This window comes from Pteropus vampyrus, unplaced genomic scaffold (assembly GCF_000151845.1).
Source record: "Pteropus vampyrus isolate Shadow unplaced genomic scaffold, Pvam_2.0 Scaffold167, whole genome shotgun sequence".
In the NCBI taxonomy this organism is placed as follows: Eukaryota; Metazoa; Chordata; class Mammalia; order Chiroptera; family Pteropodidae; genus Pteropus; species Pteropus vampyrus.
Genome location: NW_011888948.1, coordinates 3,505,703 through 3,524,673, shown reverse-complemented (window position 1 = coordinate 3,524,673; position 18,971 = coordinate 3,505,703). Strand labels below are relative to the sequence as shown.

At 37.8% G+C, this 18,971-nt stretch overlaps 1 protein-coding gene across 1 annotated transcript in view; it reads right to left on the bottom strand.

Annotated features, from left to right (window-relative positions):
* Positions 1–18,971, bottom strand: part of MRPS31 (mitochondrial ribosomal protein S31) — a 43,473-nt gene that overhangs the window by 10,038 nt on the left and 14,464 nt on the right. The window contains exons 5-6 of the mRNA XM_011370363.2: positions 15,350–15,423; positions 2,664–2,807 (exon numbers count right to left, since the gene is read on the bottom strand). Of these exons, the coding sequence (XP_011368665.1) occupies positions 2,664–2,807; positions 15,350–15,423 (218 nt within the window). The remainder of the gene's footprint in view (positions 1–2,663; positions 2,808–15,349; positions 15,424–18,971) is intronic.

Here is an 18,971-nt window from a genome sequence, read left to right as displayed (position 1 = left end):
TCAAGAACAAAGCTCTGTTAACTAGGTAACGGCAAAAATGTGATTAAAGTCAAAGTCAAAGCTAAAATGAAAATTATTTTACTATTGATCCAACATATAACAAATACTGCAAAATCTAAGTGGGAACAATTCTACCTAACAGCTCTTATAAATCTCCATGCTGGCAAAACACAACAGAAAGAACAAACCAGTTCTTAAAACAAACACTGAAAAAAACCTACTTTGAATTGGAAAAATAATTTATACATTTTAAGTGGCAAAACAACAAACCAAATTTTTTATATAATAGAAAAACACAACACTGGGAAGTAAATTGTAAAATAGGACACATTGTTTTGTCATTTTCATACTATGTTCCAAAACTGACATAGCGAGTCCCTAAAAATAAAACATCTTTCCCCAAAAGCACCAAAGTAAATCTTCATAAGCTAATTATTGGTAGAGAGAGCATGACATTTTATTAATCTTAAAATTTAAGAAATATAAAAGAATGCTACTGAACTGCTGAGGCTCCAAGTTCTAATGCCAGTCTCTCCGAGTATTCAGAAGTTCCTAAATTGTATTGAGAGGAGTGAGCAAAGTGGGAAAGTTTCTACAGTTCCTTTCCTGTTTTTCATTCAGATAACAATTGCCTTAAGGAGCTGGAAATGATACCTCCCTTTCAGACCCTGAAGCATCAATAACATGTATAATGTACATGGATATTTGTCACATTTATCTCTACAAACTGACCAAAAAAAATGCTGTCCCCCCCCCCCCCTTTAGAAATTAAACTATCTCAAAACCAAGGTCAAATTTAAGATAAATTCTTTGGAGTTTCGGCACTTGAGATTTTGATGAACTTAAGTGTTTCACTGTTGATGACAACGTACCACCAATTCAGGCTTTCCTATTACCCTATTTGGTGGTTCCTAGAAAATACATAATATCTTTGCTAATATTTTAAGATTTTAAAATATTACAGTATAGAACAGAAAACAATTACAGCAGCAAATCCCTTTACAACACTGTTGTAGAAACTGTGGTGATGATGATGATGATGATGATGATGCTTTACTTGTATATACATCTCGCTTGTTTCTCAGAAGAATCCCATAAAGTAATTCCATTTATTATTCCTATCATTTTATAGATGCCCCCTGGCTTAGAGAGATTAAGTCAATAATTTACCCGGGACTTGAACCCCTAACCACTACATTTCATTGTCTCTCCTAAATAAAGTCACATGTCATTCTACCTCAATACTGGGTTTTAAAACTATGTGTTTAACCATAAAGACTTGGAACATTCAAGTTCCATTAAATAATGAAATCTTCCCTTAAATTCACATTGTATTTTACTAGTTTTTCATGACATTTAAAATTCTATGATCATATAGGAGAGGAAAGGAACTAACATTTATTCATATGTATTACATGCCAAAAACTATGCTGAATAACTCAGGAACATTACCTTATTTCTTATATTCTTCCAATGAGGTATCTTTAATTTTACAGATGAGGAAACTGAGGCTCAAGAGAGTAAATAATTTCCTCAAAGGCAAATGGCTTATAATTGACAGAAATGGGATTTCTACTCAGGTTTGTACAACTAAAAAGTCCCTGTTTTTTTGTTTTTGTTTTTAAATCTTACAGAGTATAAAAACCATAAAATTTTAAGAAATATATGTTGTGTAATAGATGAAACAGCATACTATATTACTGCATATACCATACAAATACACAAAATATTACGAATTTGTTAAAGGATTTGTTAGTCTCTAAAGTTTTCCTATACAAAGTTATATTTTATGAAAACAAGACTAAATATTTCTGATATTTAAGCTTCCATTCTACTTATTAATCCAAACAAATGAAAGGTTATCAAAAATTAAAATATTATAGTGATAGCATAATACTACAAAGGTTAAAGTATGGACGATTTCTCAAGACTTATTGAGGTATTTGCAACTTCTAGCTCATCTTACCAAAAAAGTAAACAAATCTGTTCTAATTGAAAATGCACCTATAAAATTCAATAAAAATGTTTAGCTGATGACCACATGGGTGCCATAAAAATAAATGGCACAGCAATGTTGTTTTCCTTTTGATTAAGGAAAAAGTAACAACTCCAGAAAAATCTCTAGGAAAGTAGATAATATTTTATTACCAATTCAAAAAATCTAGGTATGAAACTAAAGAGTTCCAAAGAGTTTCAAAGCCTCCTAACATTTTTGCTTTGAGTGGCTTTGAGTACAAGGAACCTTACAACTCATTAAGGCAACAGTTTTATAAATAAAAGATACTAGCATAAAATCTTAAGAGTTATAATGTTCCCCAAAACTGAAGTATAGTCTCATATCCAGTATTCAGTATATTAGAATATTTGCCAGGTAATTTTCTACTTAACAACTAAAAAACTGGCACCATTTGCACTTTTATGTCATAGAAATTCATAATGCATTTCTGCTATATAATTTTTCTTCATTTTCCTTAGCAAACATCTAGAATTAAGTGACATTCTAACATTAAAAAAAAAAAAACACTCATATTTCTTTTAGGAAATGACAAAGATGTTTACACAAAGTTCAGAAATTCAGGTAAGTATCTAGACTCTGTAACTGAACATATGCCACATTTAATCTCAATCACTGAATTTTATAAACCTCTGAGGTTAGGACTTACCTGCTTCATTGTTAACTGGGAACTCCCACAGTTTCCCTTCTTTTGTCCACTGGATCATCTCTTCAAAACCATTCTGAAAGGGCTGTTCATTTACGGCTGCTAACTGCTTAGCAAATTCCACATCCCAAAGAGAAGGTGCTGTTTCTGTATAGTAAAAACATTTCAAATAAGCACAAGTCAGTGTCAATTATTTTTCTTTTTAAGAATGTTATAATCAACTTTGAGTTGGTAATACATTTTCAGACCTTGAAGCTCATAATTAAATAGTATATACTGAAAGGTCATTCTCTGAAAGCTAAAACTGAAACAAAAATGATATATAATGACGACAACTACAATAACTGCAAGCCTTAACTTTTACTACAATGCTAGGTAAACAACCCCTAAAGTCTCACTGCCTCCACTACTGGAAAGGAAAAAATATGTATTTTGTTTAAGGACATTTTTATGAATGTGAATATTTTTATATAACCCGTGACTTTGATCTTTTAAAAGTCCAGCCTGTCTAGACTTTATTTTTAGTCTGTCAAGATAAGTCACTAACATACTACTAATAAAGACCAAAGAAAAAATAACATGATTAGAATAATAATGATAATAACACTACTAATGGATACTGAGCACTTTGTGCTAAATGCTTTTTGCACATTAGTTCATTTAATCCTTACAAACCAACTCCATAAGGTGATATAATATTAGCTTATAACCACCATCATATCACGTTTCAACCACTTGTTTTGGAAATTTAAGACATCTTTCAAGAATGAGTCATAGTCCCACCAGAAACTGCTGGTAGAAATGTAAAATGGTACAACCACTTCGGAAAATAGTTTCTTAAAAAGAATATACTTGAACCAGCAGATGACAGACTTGGTTAAGGCAGGGTTTGCCTCCTCCCAGGTCCACAATGAAATTACAACCAAATTATAAAATAATCAAGATGAAGAATCACTTGAAGTCCAGCTGATTGTAACACATAAGTCTGATAATATAAAGAAGGAGCCACATCGAAGACGGTAGGAGGGACAAAGTCGCAAATTGAGCTGGACCTGCACCCATGGGTAGTGGAGGGTCACTGTGAGGGAGAGAGAGGCCGCAGAGGCTCCCCTGAAGGAGAGGGGAGTTCTGGCCTCATTTGGGGGCTCCCCAGCCCAGGAAGAGGAGATTCCAATAATTCTGACTGTAAAAGCCAGAGGGGATTCGAGCCCTCTGAGTGAAGGGAGACTGAAATCCTAGACACCCCTCTGAAGGACCCGCAAACTGGCTTTCTGACCTGTGGACACTCACCAGGGACCTGTGGTGGGTCAGAGGCTCCAGCTGGATTCATACTGAGAAAGTCTCTATTACCTGGCACCAGAACGAGAGCTAGACAGGTAGGCACCATGTGCCTTAGTCCTGCCCTCCTACTGAGCAATCTACAGACCCAGCCAGCTTGACAGTGCAGACCCCTCCCACAGGGCCATTAGGATGCACTGGCCTGAGGAGATCAGCCTGCCTTACCCTACCTGCAGAGTGCCCCCGGGGTTTCATTGCTGGATGGCTGCCACGCCCGGTGCTGATTCAGGGCCAAACATTCACAGCTGGCAGCCAGTATTGTAAGCACGCATTTCTGAGATAGTTTCAGGCAGATCACTGCTACCCACATGAACTTGGGTGGATCTCAGAGATGTGTGAGCCAGTCCCAGACAGAAGCTGGTCTTGCCGTGATCTGGGACTTCTGTGGGAATGCTCAAAAGGTTACCAAAATAGCAGCAACACGGAGGCTGTATTAACCTGACTGACAGCATCTTCCTGAGACCCTGCCTCAACCTATCCACAAATTGCCCCAGGTGGCCCATTGACAGTGAACAGCCACCTCCCTGTTCCCCACCCCAATCCATTCAGGCAACAAACTTTAGCAAGCACAGGGCGGGCACTGAACAGAAATCAGTTGCAGGCAGACCTCTGCTGCTTGTAAGAGTTGCAATATCGGCTCTGGGGAGTGCAGGGTTCTGTGAGACTGCCCCAGACGACAGCTGGTCTCACTGTGATCTGTGACTACAGCAGGAATGCCCAGGCACAGAAGTTGCAGCAAAACTGAGGCTATATTGACCTGATGATGGCCCTTGTCTCCCTGACATCCCAGTTCATCCAAGCCACAAAGTGCCTGTAGCCCACTGTGCAGACACAGAAACTGCAGAAAATTGAAGCTACTGGCTTGACAGCCCTTGATTCCTTGAGTTCCTACCTCATCCAATACACAAAGTGCCTGCCGCACGTTGACCGGCAGCCGCCCCTGCCCTCGGGTGGCACATTCAAGCCCACGGTGAGCAGTAGCTGACCTTGCTATGATTGGAAACTTGTACAGGGAGCCACAGAGACAGCGCTGGCATGTAAACTGACACTGCAGTGGCTGGGAGAAATTTGCTCAATAGGTCCAGGAGACCCCCGGGTTCCCGGCACCACACAACATACATATCACCCAGAGGCTCTTCCAGTTTCAGAGATTTACGAGTAACTGACAGGCAGTGTCAGACCTGGAGGAGCACTGGTCCCCTGCTAAACTGCCCAAGGTCAGGGAAGGGGGATAACGGGACTGCTGCCTAGAGTTGTCTCTTCCACTCACCTATAGATCCAGTATAGACAACAACCATCTGTGGACTGCTTTGAGCTCCCACCCGGCAGCCCTTAGCAAGCAAAAGCAGCGGCTGACCTTGGCCTACGAGGGAGCCCCTCCAAAGGGGCCACAACACCAACGCATCCAGAGGCTGGCACCAGACCACAACAGAGCAACACCTGGCTAGTCCATTAGCAGTACACACAAAGGGTGGTTGCAACAAGTACACAAGCCTGCTAGGGCACATCCCATTCAGTGGGGTCAGCTCCCATACAGCAACTCTCATCCTGTGGGTGCAGCCAATTCCCACAATTAGTCAGCCTGAGCATTAATCCCATCCACTGATGTACTAACAGCAATAAAGGCTTGGTGACAACAGAAGATCACATACAACCCACACAGAGATCATGTCCAGAACCCCCAGCATAGGGGATCAGGGAGAGTGTGTCATTGGGCCACACAGAACACCTTCCACATTAGGCCATCTGGCCGAGGCTCAGAGACAAAACAAATGTTCCTGACATATAGAAATGAACACAGAGAGGCCAATAAAATGAGAAAAGAAAGAAACATGCCACAAATGAAACAAGAGAAAACTCCAGAAAACAAGCTAAATGAAATGGAGACAAGCAACCTACCAGAGACAGAATTCAAAATAATTATAAGGATACTCAACAAACTTAGGAGGAGAATAGATGAGCACAATGAGAACCTCAACAGAGATAAACATAAAAAAGGACACAGAAACCCTAAAAAAGAACCAGACAGAAATGAAGAATACAATAACTGAAATAAAGAATAAACTAGAAGGATTTAACAGTAGATTAGACAAAGTAGAAGATCGAATCAGCAAACTGGAAGACAATGTAGCAGAATACACCCAATCAGAACAACGAAAAGAAAAACGAATGAAAAAAAAAAAAAAAAGAGGATAGTTTAAGAGACCTCTGGAACAACATGAAGCGTAACAATAAACGGTCATAGGACTATCTAAAGGAGAAGAGAGAGAGCTAAGGATTGAGAATCCATTTGAAGAAATAATGACAGAAAACTTCCCTAACATGGCAAAGGAACTAGACATACAAGTTCAGGAAGCACAAAGAGTCCCAAACAAGAGGACTTTAAACAGACCCACACCAAGACACAACATAATTAAAATGCCAAAGGTCAAAGACAAAGAGAGGATCTTAAAAGCAGCAAGAGAAAGGCAGCTAGTTACTTACAAGGGTACCCTCCTAAGAATGTCTGCTGATTTTTTAATGGAAACTTTGCAGGCCAGAAAGGACTGGCAAGAAATATTTAAAGTTATGAAAAACAAGAATCTACAACCATGAATACTATACCCAGCAAGGCTTTCGATTAAAATGGAAGGTGAGATAAAGAGCTTCCCAGACAGGGAAAGCTTAAGGAATTCATCACTACCAAGCTAGTATTACAAGAAATATTAAAGGGATCTCTGTAAAAAAAAGAAAAGGTAAAAAATAAAAAAGAAATAACAAATGCAAATAATAAAATGGCAGTAACTAGGTACCTATCACTAATCACTTTAAGTGTAAATGGAGTAAATGCTCCAATCAAAAGACAGAGGGTAGCCGAATGGATAAGAAAACAAGACCCATACATATGCTGTCTACAAGTGACCCACTTCAGATCAAATGACACTCACAGACTGAAAGTAAAGGGATGGAAAAAGATATTTCATGCAAATGGAAATGAAAAAAAAAGCCACGGTAGCGATACTTGTATCAGATAAAATAGACTTTAAAACAAAGGCTAGAATAAGAGACAAAGAAGGGCATTACATAATGATAAAGGGATCGAGAAATCAATAGGACATAACCCTAGTAAACATATATGCATCCAACATAGGAGCACCTACATACGTAAAGCAATTTTTATTGACTAACATAAAAGGAGAGATCAACAGTAATACACTCGTAGTCAGAGACTTTAACATTCCATTGACTCCAATGGACAGATCTTCCAGGCAAAGAATTAACAAGGAAACAATGGGCCTAAAAGGCACACTAGACTAGATGGATTTAATAGATATTTTCAGAGCATTTCACCCCAAAGCAGCACAATATACATCTTCTCAAGTGCACATAGAACATTTGCTAGGATAGACCACACGTTAGGACACAAAACAAGTCTCAATAAATTTAAGAAGACTGAAATTATATCAACTGTCTTCTCTGATCACAATGGTATGAAACTAGAAATCAACTACCAGAAAAAAAACTGGAAAATACACAAACACATGGAGGCTAAATAACATGCTACTAAACAATGAATGGGTTATCAATGAGATCAAGGAAGAAACAAAAGATATCTAGAGATAAATGAAAATGAAAACAAAATGATTCAAAATCTATAGGACACAGCAAAAGCAGTCCTAAGAGGGAAATTCATAGCAATACAGGCCTACTTCAAGAAACAAGAAAAAGCTCAAATAAACAATCTAACGTTACACTTAAAAGAACAAGAAAAAGAGCAGCAAACAAAGCCCAAAGTGAATAGAAGGAAGGAAATAATAAAGATCAGAGTGGAAATAAATGAAATAGAGTCTAGAAAAACAATACAAAAGATTAATGAAACCAAGAGCTGGTTCTTTGGAAGGATAAACAAAATTGACAGATCCTTAACCAGACTTATCAAAGAAAAAAGAGGACTCAAATAAAATCAGAAATGAAAGAGAAGAAATAACTACAGAGTCCACAGAAATATAAAGGATCATAAGAAAATACTATAAGCAATTATATGCCAACAAATTGGACAATCTGGAAGAAATGGACACATTCCTAGAAACATACAATCTCCCAAAACTGAATCAAGAAGAAAGAGAAAATCTGACCCGACTGATTACCACTAAGGAAATAGAATCAGTAATCAAAAGCCTCCCCAAAAAACAAAAGTCCTGGACCTGATGGCTTCATAGGCGAATTTTACCAAACATTCAAAGAAGAATTAACACCTATTCTTCTCAAACTGTTCCAAAAACTTCAAGAAGAGAGAAGGCTCCCTAACCCCTTTTATGAGGCCATCGTTACCTTGATTCCAAAACCAGACAAGAAATTACAAAAAAAGAAAACTGTAGGCTGATATATCTTATGAACATTTATATAAAAATCCTCAACAAAATATTAGCAGACTGAATTCAGCAATACACTAAAAATATCATATACCATGATCAAGTTGGATTTATTCCTGGGATGCAAGATTGGTACAATACCTGCGAATCCATTAATGTGATACACCACATTAACAAATTTAAAGATAAAAACCATATGATCATATCAGTAGAAGCAGAAAAAGCATTTGACAAAACCTAGCATCCATTTATGATAAAAACTCTCAGTAAAATGGGAATAGAGGGAACATACCTCATCATAATAAAGGCCATATATGACAAACCTACAGCTAACATCATATTCAATGGGGAAAGGCTAAAAGCGTTTTCCTTAAGATCTGGAACAAGGGTACTCACTTTCACCACTCCTCTTCAACATTGTATTGGAAGGCTTAGCCACAGCAATAAAATAGAAAGAGAAATAAAAGGTATCCAAATTGGAAAGGAAGAAGTAAAACTCTCGTTATTTGCTGATGACATGATACTGTATATAGAGAACACTAAAGATTCCACCAAAAAACTGTTAGAACTGGTAAGTGAATTCAGTAAAGTAGCAAGTTACAATATAAATATTCAGAAGTCAGTGGCATTTTTATATACCAATGATGAAATTTCGGAAGGAGAAATTAAGAAAACGATCCCATTTACAATTGCATCGAAAACAATAAAATACCTGGGAATCAAATTAACCAAGGAGGTAAAAGACCCGTTCTCAGAAAAATGTCATTGAAAAAGTATTGAAGAAGTTACAAATCAATGGGAGCATATACCATGTTCATGGGTAGGAAGAATCAACATCATTCAAATGGCCATACTACCCAAAGCAATCTATAGGTTCAATGCAATCTCTATCAAAATACCAATCACATTTTTCAGAGAGCTAGAACAAATAATCCTAAAATTTATATGGAACCATAAAAGACCCCAAACAGCAATCTTGAGAAAGAAGAACAAAGTTGAGGGTATCACACTACCTGATATCAAACCATACTACAAGGCTACAGTAATCAAAACAGCATGATACTGGCATAAACACAGACACATTGATCAATGGAACAGAATAGAGAGCCCAGAAATAAATCCACACCTATATGCTCATGTAATATATGATAAAGGAGGTAAGAATATACAATGGGGTAAAAGACAGTCTCTTCAATAAACGGTAATGGGAAAATTGGACAGATACATGCAAAAAAAAAAAAAAAAACTGGATCACTTTCTTATACCACATACAAGAACAGACTCAAAATGGATTAAAGACTTAAATGTAAGACCCAAAACCATAAAACTTCTAGGAAAAACATAGGCAGTAAACTCTTTATTACTTATAGTAATTTCTTTTTGGATATATCTCTTTGGGCAAGGAAAACAAAAGAAAAAATAAACAAATGGGACTACATCAAACTACTAAGTTTTTGTACTGCAGAGGAAACCATCAACAAAACAAAAAGAGAATCAACTGTTTGGGAGAAGATATTCACTAATGATACATCTGATAAGAAGTTAATATCCAAGGTATATAAAGAACTCATGCAACTCAACAACAAAAAAACAAACAATCCAATTAAAAATGGGTAGAATACCGGAACAGATACTTCTCCAAAGAGGAAATACAGATGGCTGATAGACAGATGAAAAAATGCTCAAGGTCACTCATCATCAGAGAAATACAATGTAAAACCACAATGAGATATTACCTGACATCTGTCAGAATGGCTATCATCAATAAATCAAAGAACAACAAGTGAGGATGAAGAGAAAAGGGAACCCTCATACTTTGTTGGTAGGATTGCAACTTGGTACAGCTGCTATGGAAAACAGTATGGAGGTTTCTCAAACAATTAAAAATGGATATACCTTTTGACCCAGCAATTGCACTTCTGAGTATTTATCCAAAGAAAACCAAAACAATAATTTGTAAAGATCTATGCACCCTAATATTCATGGCAGCACAACTTATAATAGGCAAGAAATGGAAGCAACCTAAATGCCTATCAAAAGATGATTGGATAAAGAAGTTATGATTCATATATACGATGGAATATAAAGATGGAAAAAAAAAAGTGAAGTGAGAACTCAGGGGGAAAAAGTAGAAAATTCCAGAAATAATAATAAAAAAAAAAGAATACACTTATCATAAAACCATTATACTCCTAGATATTTACCCAAAAGAAAGCATGCCCATACAAAGACTTGCACATGAAAGTTCATGTATGACCATGCCTTATCACATACTGAATGCTGGATATTAATTATGTTGGCCTAGGACAGCTGACACACAGAAAAGATCACAGCAGTTAGGCTTATCAGACACATTTACAGAGTAATTTTAACAGTAAAATAATTATCATGGTCACATTTTAAAAATTCATTCAGCAGACACTGATTAATCTATGTCTTTTTTTTTGTTTGGTCTTTATTGAAATATAATAGACAATTAGCTGCTTGTATTTACATTGTACAATTCAATGAGTGTTTTTCACTTATAGTTGGCATACAATATACCAGTTTCAGCTGTATAAGTGATCAGAGATCCAAATAACTTGCAAAGTGATCACTCCACCAAATCTAGTACCCCTTTTTCCTCTTACATATTTATTACATTCACCATTTTCCCCATGCTACACTCTACATCTCTATGTCTATTTTGCAACTATCTATTTGTACCTCTTAATCTCTTTGCTTTTTTTTTGGCCCTCAACTCCCCTCCTATCTAGTGTCCATCTAAATATTCTCTGTATCTCTGAGTTTATTTCCACTTTTGTTGTTGTTGTTGTTGATTTTGTTCTTTAGATTCCACATGTATGTGAAATCACGTGAAATTTGTCTCTCTATCCAACCCATTTCATTCAGTGCATCAAGGCAATTATCTCTTTCCATCCTCTTCCTTTTAGTCTGTGTGTGTCTTTTAATCTGAAGTGAGTCTCCTGTAGGCAGCCTGTGTAGGGGTCTTGTTTTCTTATCCATTCAGCCATTCTATCTTTTGGTTGGAGCACTTAATTCTTTTCCATCTGAGGTACTTATTGATAGGAATATAGTTATTACCATTCTTTATTCTTGTTTTTGATACACGTGTTTTCTTCTTAAAGAAGTCCCTCCAATATTTTCTGTAATACTGGCTTGGTGATGATAAATTCCTTTAGCTTATTTTTGTCTGGGAAGCTCTTTGTATGTCTTCAACTCTAAATGATAGCTTTGCTGGATAATGTATTCTTGGTTGTAAATCCTTTTTTGGATTTACACGTCGAATATTTTGTGTCAATCTCTTCTGTCTTGCATAGTTTCTTTCAAAAAATCAGCTGCCAGTCTTATGGGTGCTCCCTTGTAGGTAACTGCTTTTCTCTTGCTGCTTTTAGGATTCTCTCTGTATTTAACCTTTGGCATTTTAATTATAATGTGTCTTTGTGTGAGCCTCTTCAGGTTCCTGGTTTTTGGGATTCTCTGAACTTCCTGGAGTTTTATGTTTATTTCCTTCAGCAGGTTAGGGAAGTTTTCCATCATTATTTCTTCAAATATATATTCAACTTCTTGTTTTCCCTCTTCAGGTACCCCTATGACACAGATATTTTTACTTTTAATAGTATCCCATAGGCTCCTTAATTTATTATTATAGTCTTGGCTCCTTTTTTCTTGACATTCTGATTGAGTGTCCTTGGCTTTCCCATCTTCTATATAGGTCATTTGATTCTCTTCTTTATTCACTTTATTTATTCCATTTAATATACTTCTCGACTCAGATAATGTGTTCTTCATTTCGGACTGGTTCCCTTTTATAATTTCCATTTCTATTTTTATGTTTTTTGTCTTTGTTAAAATTCTCACTGAATTCATCTATACTTCCCTTAAGTTCATTGAGCAGTGTTTTGAAGTCTTTATCTGTTAGATTGCTTGACTCCATTATTTCTGGACCTCTGTTCTGTTCTCTCATATGGTTTCTGCTTCTTTGTCTTCCCATTTTAGCTGTCTTTCCGTGTGTTTCTATGTACTAAGCAAAGCTCCTAAGTCTCCTCGTCTTATTAATGTAGATTTGTGTCGTAGATGACTAGTGGCACAGTCCTGAGAGGGGTTCAGCTGCAGGCCAAGTATAGCCCCTCCAGGGCCACCTGTTAAGAGTCAGCAAGGAATCCACAGATGCTGTGCTTATAGTTGCCTCAAAAGGCCACACAAGAAACCAAAGCCAGGTACCTCCAGTGTGAGTCTAGGCACTGCTCAGCAAGGGGCACCTGAAGAAGAGAGGACACATCTGGATGTGGCTTGGGTGGGTCTGCAAGTTGGGGGAGGCAGAGTTTCAGGGAATCCTCTGGGCAGAGCGACCTCTTTTAACCAGTTTGATGACATCTCTCCTACGGTGACTCTGCGTCTGCACACTTGGGAGAGGTGAGGGCTCAACACAGGAACAATGGATACTGCCGGCACTTCTGTACACAGCGAGTCTCGCCTTGGCCCTCACTCCGACAACTCAATGTCCCCCTGTAAGTCCCTGCATAGCTGAAATGGCACTGTTGCTCAGAGCTAGCAGGTCCATCACCGCTGGCAGACATGGCCCCTTTGAGAGGTGCCTGCAGCTGCTGCCGCCACAGACTCTGTCTCACTCAGCCACTGGGGACCAGGCAGCCTCTAGTCTTTGCCCTGTCCTACCTTTTGCTGTTGCAAGGTGATTTCTTAGATTTCTCCCTAGTTGTATGGCCTGTTTATCTAGACCCCAGGTGATTTTTCCTTGCTGTTTGCTCCTTGTTTCTGTCACAACTTTGATTTGGTCATCAGAGGGATGAACAGAGCTCTATCATCTACGTCATTTTTTTCTTCTCCTAACCTATGTATTTTTTATGATGATCATCACCAACATCATCATCATCATCATTATTATTGATAGCTGCAACTACTGAATCTTCATTGTGTCCTAGACGCTGTTCCTGACACTTTAATTGCATTACCTCATTTAATCCTTGAGATGCATTAGCCTTTTTTCATAGGTGGGGAAAGGGAAACTCATAGAGGTTAGTATGGCAGACTGAAGTTGAATAATCCAGATATCTAACACCGAACCTTTTTCCGTTAAGCTACACTGCCTCTCAGCTCCACATTACCCCAGGATAAGCAGTAGGCTCTATGACTATATCCTTTGTAGCAGTGGTAAGACCTTAGTAGGGAGCAAAATGTGGAAATCATGAGTCAAAAGAACTCATTCATTCAGTCAATAAATAATTACTGAATGTCAACTATAAGTCAGGCATTATTTTAGTAGTGAAACAATAGTAAATAAATGTTAAATATACATTTTCACATTGTTGCTATTCTTGTATTTAACTGGGAACAAAAGACATTCTTTAGACCAGGGGTCCCCAACCCCAGGGCCGCAGACCAGTACCGGTCCGTGGCCTGTTAGGAACTGGGCTGCACAGCAGGAGGTGAGCAGCTACTGAGCAAGAGAAGCTTCTCTTATTTGCAGCCGTCCCCCGGCCCTAGCACCACCACCTCAGCTCAACCTCTGATCATCAGGCATTAGATTCTCATAGGCGCACCAGTCCCTGGTGCCAAAAAGGTTGAGAACCACTGCTTTAGACTCATGCAGGTATAGCATATTAAAACAGTACCTTCATTAGAGTAAATTGACATAAATTGGTGCATTATTTTCCTTATTAGAATATAATCATTTTATACTGTTTTATAAAGTACATTTAACTTCAATACTTCCTCACCAACTAATTTCAGTTTTAGGAATAAGAATTCTGATTAAAAAAAGCAACCTGGCTCTTTCAAGAATCCAAGTGCCTCTTCTAGCTGTTCATTAGATGGACAATAGCAGTTGCCCTGACAACAAACTCCCTTTTTGAAGCAAGCTTAACAGCTGCCACTTCGAAAGACGAGAAGTGATCCACTCCCCATGCCTGTGCATTCTGTATTTCCTTTTCATCATACAAGATGGAATGCAGTCTACAAAATACAAAGGGGGTTGTTCTCTTAGCTTCACCTTCGTTTAAATGAACAACCAATGACTGAATTAACTCCTTTCCTCTATGGATATATGTTTTTAGTTTTATTTGTTCAAAAAATATTTCAAGGTTTAAGATAACTAATTCTTATTATCTGTAAGCCACTTGGCTAACTGCTGCTGGCTATACAAAAATCAATGAGACCTAGCTCACTATCAAGGAGTTTATTGAATAGTGGGAAAATCAGATGTTTATATAAGTAACTGATAGAAATTTTAAATGAGCCACTGGAGGATGGCCTAAGAACTTAAATATCAAGTATAAAATTATTTCTACCAAGGTCCAAAAAGCTAGCTTACAATCTTTAGAAATGGAAATCACTTGTAAGCTGTAGACCATTTGTACTGAGTTTCTTCATTTATATTATCAGCAAAACAAATATAATGCCAAGCAAGAGGATACTCTTATTTTTCTTTTAAGTAGATTTAAAATGGCAAATTTGAAGGATTTGACTTCTTACCCAAAGAAGAAAGGAAAAAGAATAGAGAACAAAGACTATGTGTTAAGAAAAAAAGAAACTACTGCTAAATCTATTCCCTGAATGCTCTTCTTTCCATCTCCTAAGCAATCACCAAATTATTTCATTAAGTTACTTCTACAAATGCTACCTCCTCTTCTAGATAGGAAACTGACTAGTTTATCTTTCCATAATAGTACAGAGATACATTGCAAATAGCAGGAAATAATTAATGTTCTACCTCAAATTAGTAGCCAAGCTATCACTCTGAATTCATATAGCTGGTAGTTAGTCCTTAACCTCCCATTGTCTCACACAAGGCAACACTTCAAGAGGAAAATCTGACTAAGACTAGCAATGTCCATAACCACATTCATAAGTGGGATACAGGCCAATGACAGGATGGAATATTAAAATATCTGATCATTATGCAATTAAACATTAAGGACGTTTTTCAAAAATGGAATTTTTCTACATCTGAAAAATTGTGTTTTTCTTTTCTTAACAAACCTGTTTCAGATGCCTCTTCAGTAACTGCCTTAGGATCAAAAATGTTAAGTCTCTTCCCCTTGAATATATTTTTTCTAAATGGAAAAAGAAAAAACATTTTACTTAATGAATACTTTTATACACCATCAATAAAAAAATTGTTTGAGAAGAAAATCTTATATTAAATGTTCAATGTAGAAATTAAAAATAATTCTACAGACCCACATCAGATGTCTTAACTAAATTGTCATGTCTTTAGGACTGATACTGAAAACAGAAACAAATTCACTTGAATTTTAACATCATAATACAACAAAACAGTTAAAACAGTCTAATTTCCAAAATACCTAATTGAAAAGATCAGCTTAATTTGCCATAATTTTTATTTGATTGGTCTCATATTAATGTTATAGAAAAGTCAGTATTGTGGGAAGTATCAAAATATGCTAAATTAGAAGTTGTTAGGAATGAATCCAGGACTTCTGGTCAAGATGGAAAACTAGGTAAACACTGTGCTTGCCTTCTCCTGAGACATCAAAATTACAACTAAATTATAGAAAAATCACCCTTGAGAACCACCTGAAGACTAACAGAACAGAACTCCTATAACTAAAGATATAAAGAAACAACTACTTCAAAACTGGTAGGAGGGGCAGAGATGTGAAAGAGGCTGTCCCACACCCACCTGTGCAGGTTAAGAATCGGTAGGGATATCTCAGCTGCAGAGGTTTCCCGTAAAGAGTGAGGGGTCCCCAGCCCAGGACCACCAATGCCAGGAAGAGGAGTTGCGACAACTTCTGGCTGTGAAAATCGGCGGGGATTCTGTCTGAGTGAGATGGAGGGCTGCTGGAGTCCCAGGCACACTGACAGACTCACTGGCACTGAGCTCCAGTTCTGGGGAAGCAGCTCAACTGCACCAGGGACATATGGGAAGGAACTAAATCCTCTGGCTACAGGGTGAGGGCTGGAGAAAACAGCTCTAGCTGAGACAAAAGTGCTGGCAGGCACCATTATTCCTTTGTTGGGCCCTCCCCCCACATAGCCTACAGCCACAGGTAGAAGCCAAGTTTGAGTCTCCATCAAACTCACCTACCTTAGTGATTCCCTGAGAACCCATCCCACTCAACTCTAGCACAGGCCAGAACCTCTTTCAGCAGCTGTTACTCACAAGCGGCCTACACTGAGGACGTTCCTAAAATCTCACAAAGGTCCACAAACCCTACAAAAGCAGCCTCTGCCCTCGGCATACACTGTACCTCTTGCTAAGCAGCCCCCAGCCTGGCACTGGAAATCAGCCAGCCTCAGTTCATAGCATAGCCTTTCCCAGGCACCGCCAAGCCCACCACAGGGAGCTACCAACTGCAGAATCACTTTGTAGCTCCTCCCAAGAGGCCCCAGAACCAACACACCTGGTGGCCATACCAGAGCACCACCCAATCGGCTCCACAAAAGACACACCCAAAGGTGGACTAAGCAGGCACCAGAGCCCCACTACAGCAGATCCTACTCCGTGGGGTCAGCCCCCACACAACAGCTTGTCCACTATAGTCACAGTCAGTTCTCACAGACAGTTAGCCTGAGGGTCAATCCCTCTCACTGATGTGCCAACAGCTATCAAGGTTCAACTACAACAGAGGGGCACACACAACCCACACAAGGGACACTCCTGGAGAGCCCGGCTCAGGTGATCAGGGACACTGCGCCACTGGGCCCCACAGGACACCTACTACATAAAGACGTCCTACCAAGACTGGAAGATGTAGCCAATCTACCCTCGCATGTAGAAGAAAAAAAAAAAAAACAGGGAGGCAGCCAAAATGAGGAGACAAAGAAAGATGTCCCAATGAAAGTACAGAACAAGACTCCAGAAAAAGAACTAAATGAAATAGAGATAAGCAATCTTCCAGATACAGACAAAACACTGGTTATAAAGATGCTCAATGCAGTTAGGGGAAGAACAGATGAACTCAGTAAGAACTTACACAAAGAGACAGAAACCATAAAAAAAAAAAAAACCCAATCAGACCAAAAAAAAAAAAAGAACCAGTCAGAAATGAAGAACACAATAACTGAAAAGAATATCTTAGATGGAATCGACAGCAGATTAGATGAAACAGAGGACTGAATCAGGAATCAGTGATTTGGAAGACAAATCACTGATTTTGTTGTTCCGATTGGTAGCTGAAAGCATCCTATCAGAACAGCAAAAGGAAAAAAAGATTTTAAAAAAATGAGGATAGATTAAGGAACTTCTGAAACAATAACAAGTGTAACAACATTCACATTATAGGAGTATCAAAAGAAGAGAGAGAGCAAGAAATTGAAAACCTATTTGAAGAAATAATGACTGAAAACCTCCCTAACCTGGCAAAGGAAATAGACATACAAGTCCAGGAAGCGCACTTCCAAACAAGATGAACCCAAAGAGGCCCCTCCACACACAAGCAAAAAAAAACTGTTAAAGTCAACTTTTGTCTTAGTTTAAGGGCAGAAAACACTGCATGTTTAATTACAAATTATAAAAGATTGCATGGATAAATCAAAACATTCTCACTTATAAAGCAATTGTTCTGTAATTTTAAAATAATGATCAACTTTTTTTACATAACTATTTTTAACTGTTGAAATTAATGTCAGAGAGTTAATAAGTTAACTTTTCCTTGTATATTTTAATCAACTGCTTTAGACTTTAATTCATACTTCAGTAAATTTACTGGCAGATTAAAAACCAGTTTATAAATGGAGGATTTATTTTTTAAAATAATTTTGAATTATTTTCTGGATCAAATTACTTTTTCCTACTAAATTAAACTAACTGAAAAATGCAAATACTATATTATAATTAAATAAAGTGATCTCACATCACATGTTTTCCTCTAGCAGGTTCCCAAATACTTATGAACAAAGGCATTTATATTCCAGAACTATCCTCAGTGCCTTGCATTCTTCTCCTTACCTGGGTGGCAGTACCTCAACTTAGCACCAGATGAACAGGATGACAGATTAAAGTAACTCACAGTGAAGAGAGAAGGATTCAACAAAGTATAGAATTTTAAAATTGGAATGTACCAAAGAGGAAGGGAAGGAAACACATTTGTTGTGCATCTAGTACATATAGTTTACACATGGTTCTTTCACATTGTTTAAGAAAACCGTTTAAGCTAGGCTTCACTTTCAGCATTTTATAATGAGGAAAGACTGATGAGGCTTTGAAAGTCCCCAGTCACGGAATTCCCCAGTCAGTGGCACAGTGCCACACTTCTGAGGCAGGCCAGCACGATTCCAAAGCCAGTGCTCTGTGACTCACGTCTCTGTCTCTAACTGAAGAAATCAGGCCAGGTCTGGATTGTCTCAGGCTGTCCCAAGTCAGAGCAGAGTAAAAAATTTGGTATCTCACTAGTGCTTCTCCTTGTTCTAGAGTCCTTTCGTCAGCTTTTCATCACAGTCATTATATGCACATACATGCCTTTCTTACTTTTTTAGCTCCATCCTTGGGGCCTTCTAGTTTTTAATGATAGCTAGTATCATTAAAAATATGGCATTCTGATGTAGTTACATGGATCATCTCAAAGAAGATTGATTCAAATAAGACTAAATTTAAATATTCTTCAGGAATCTTAAGTAAAACACCAAGATACATTAT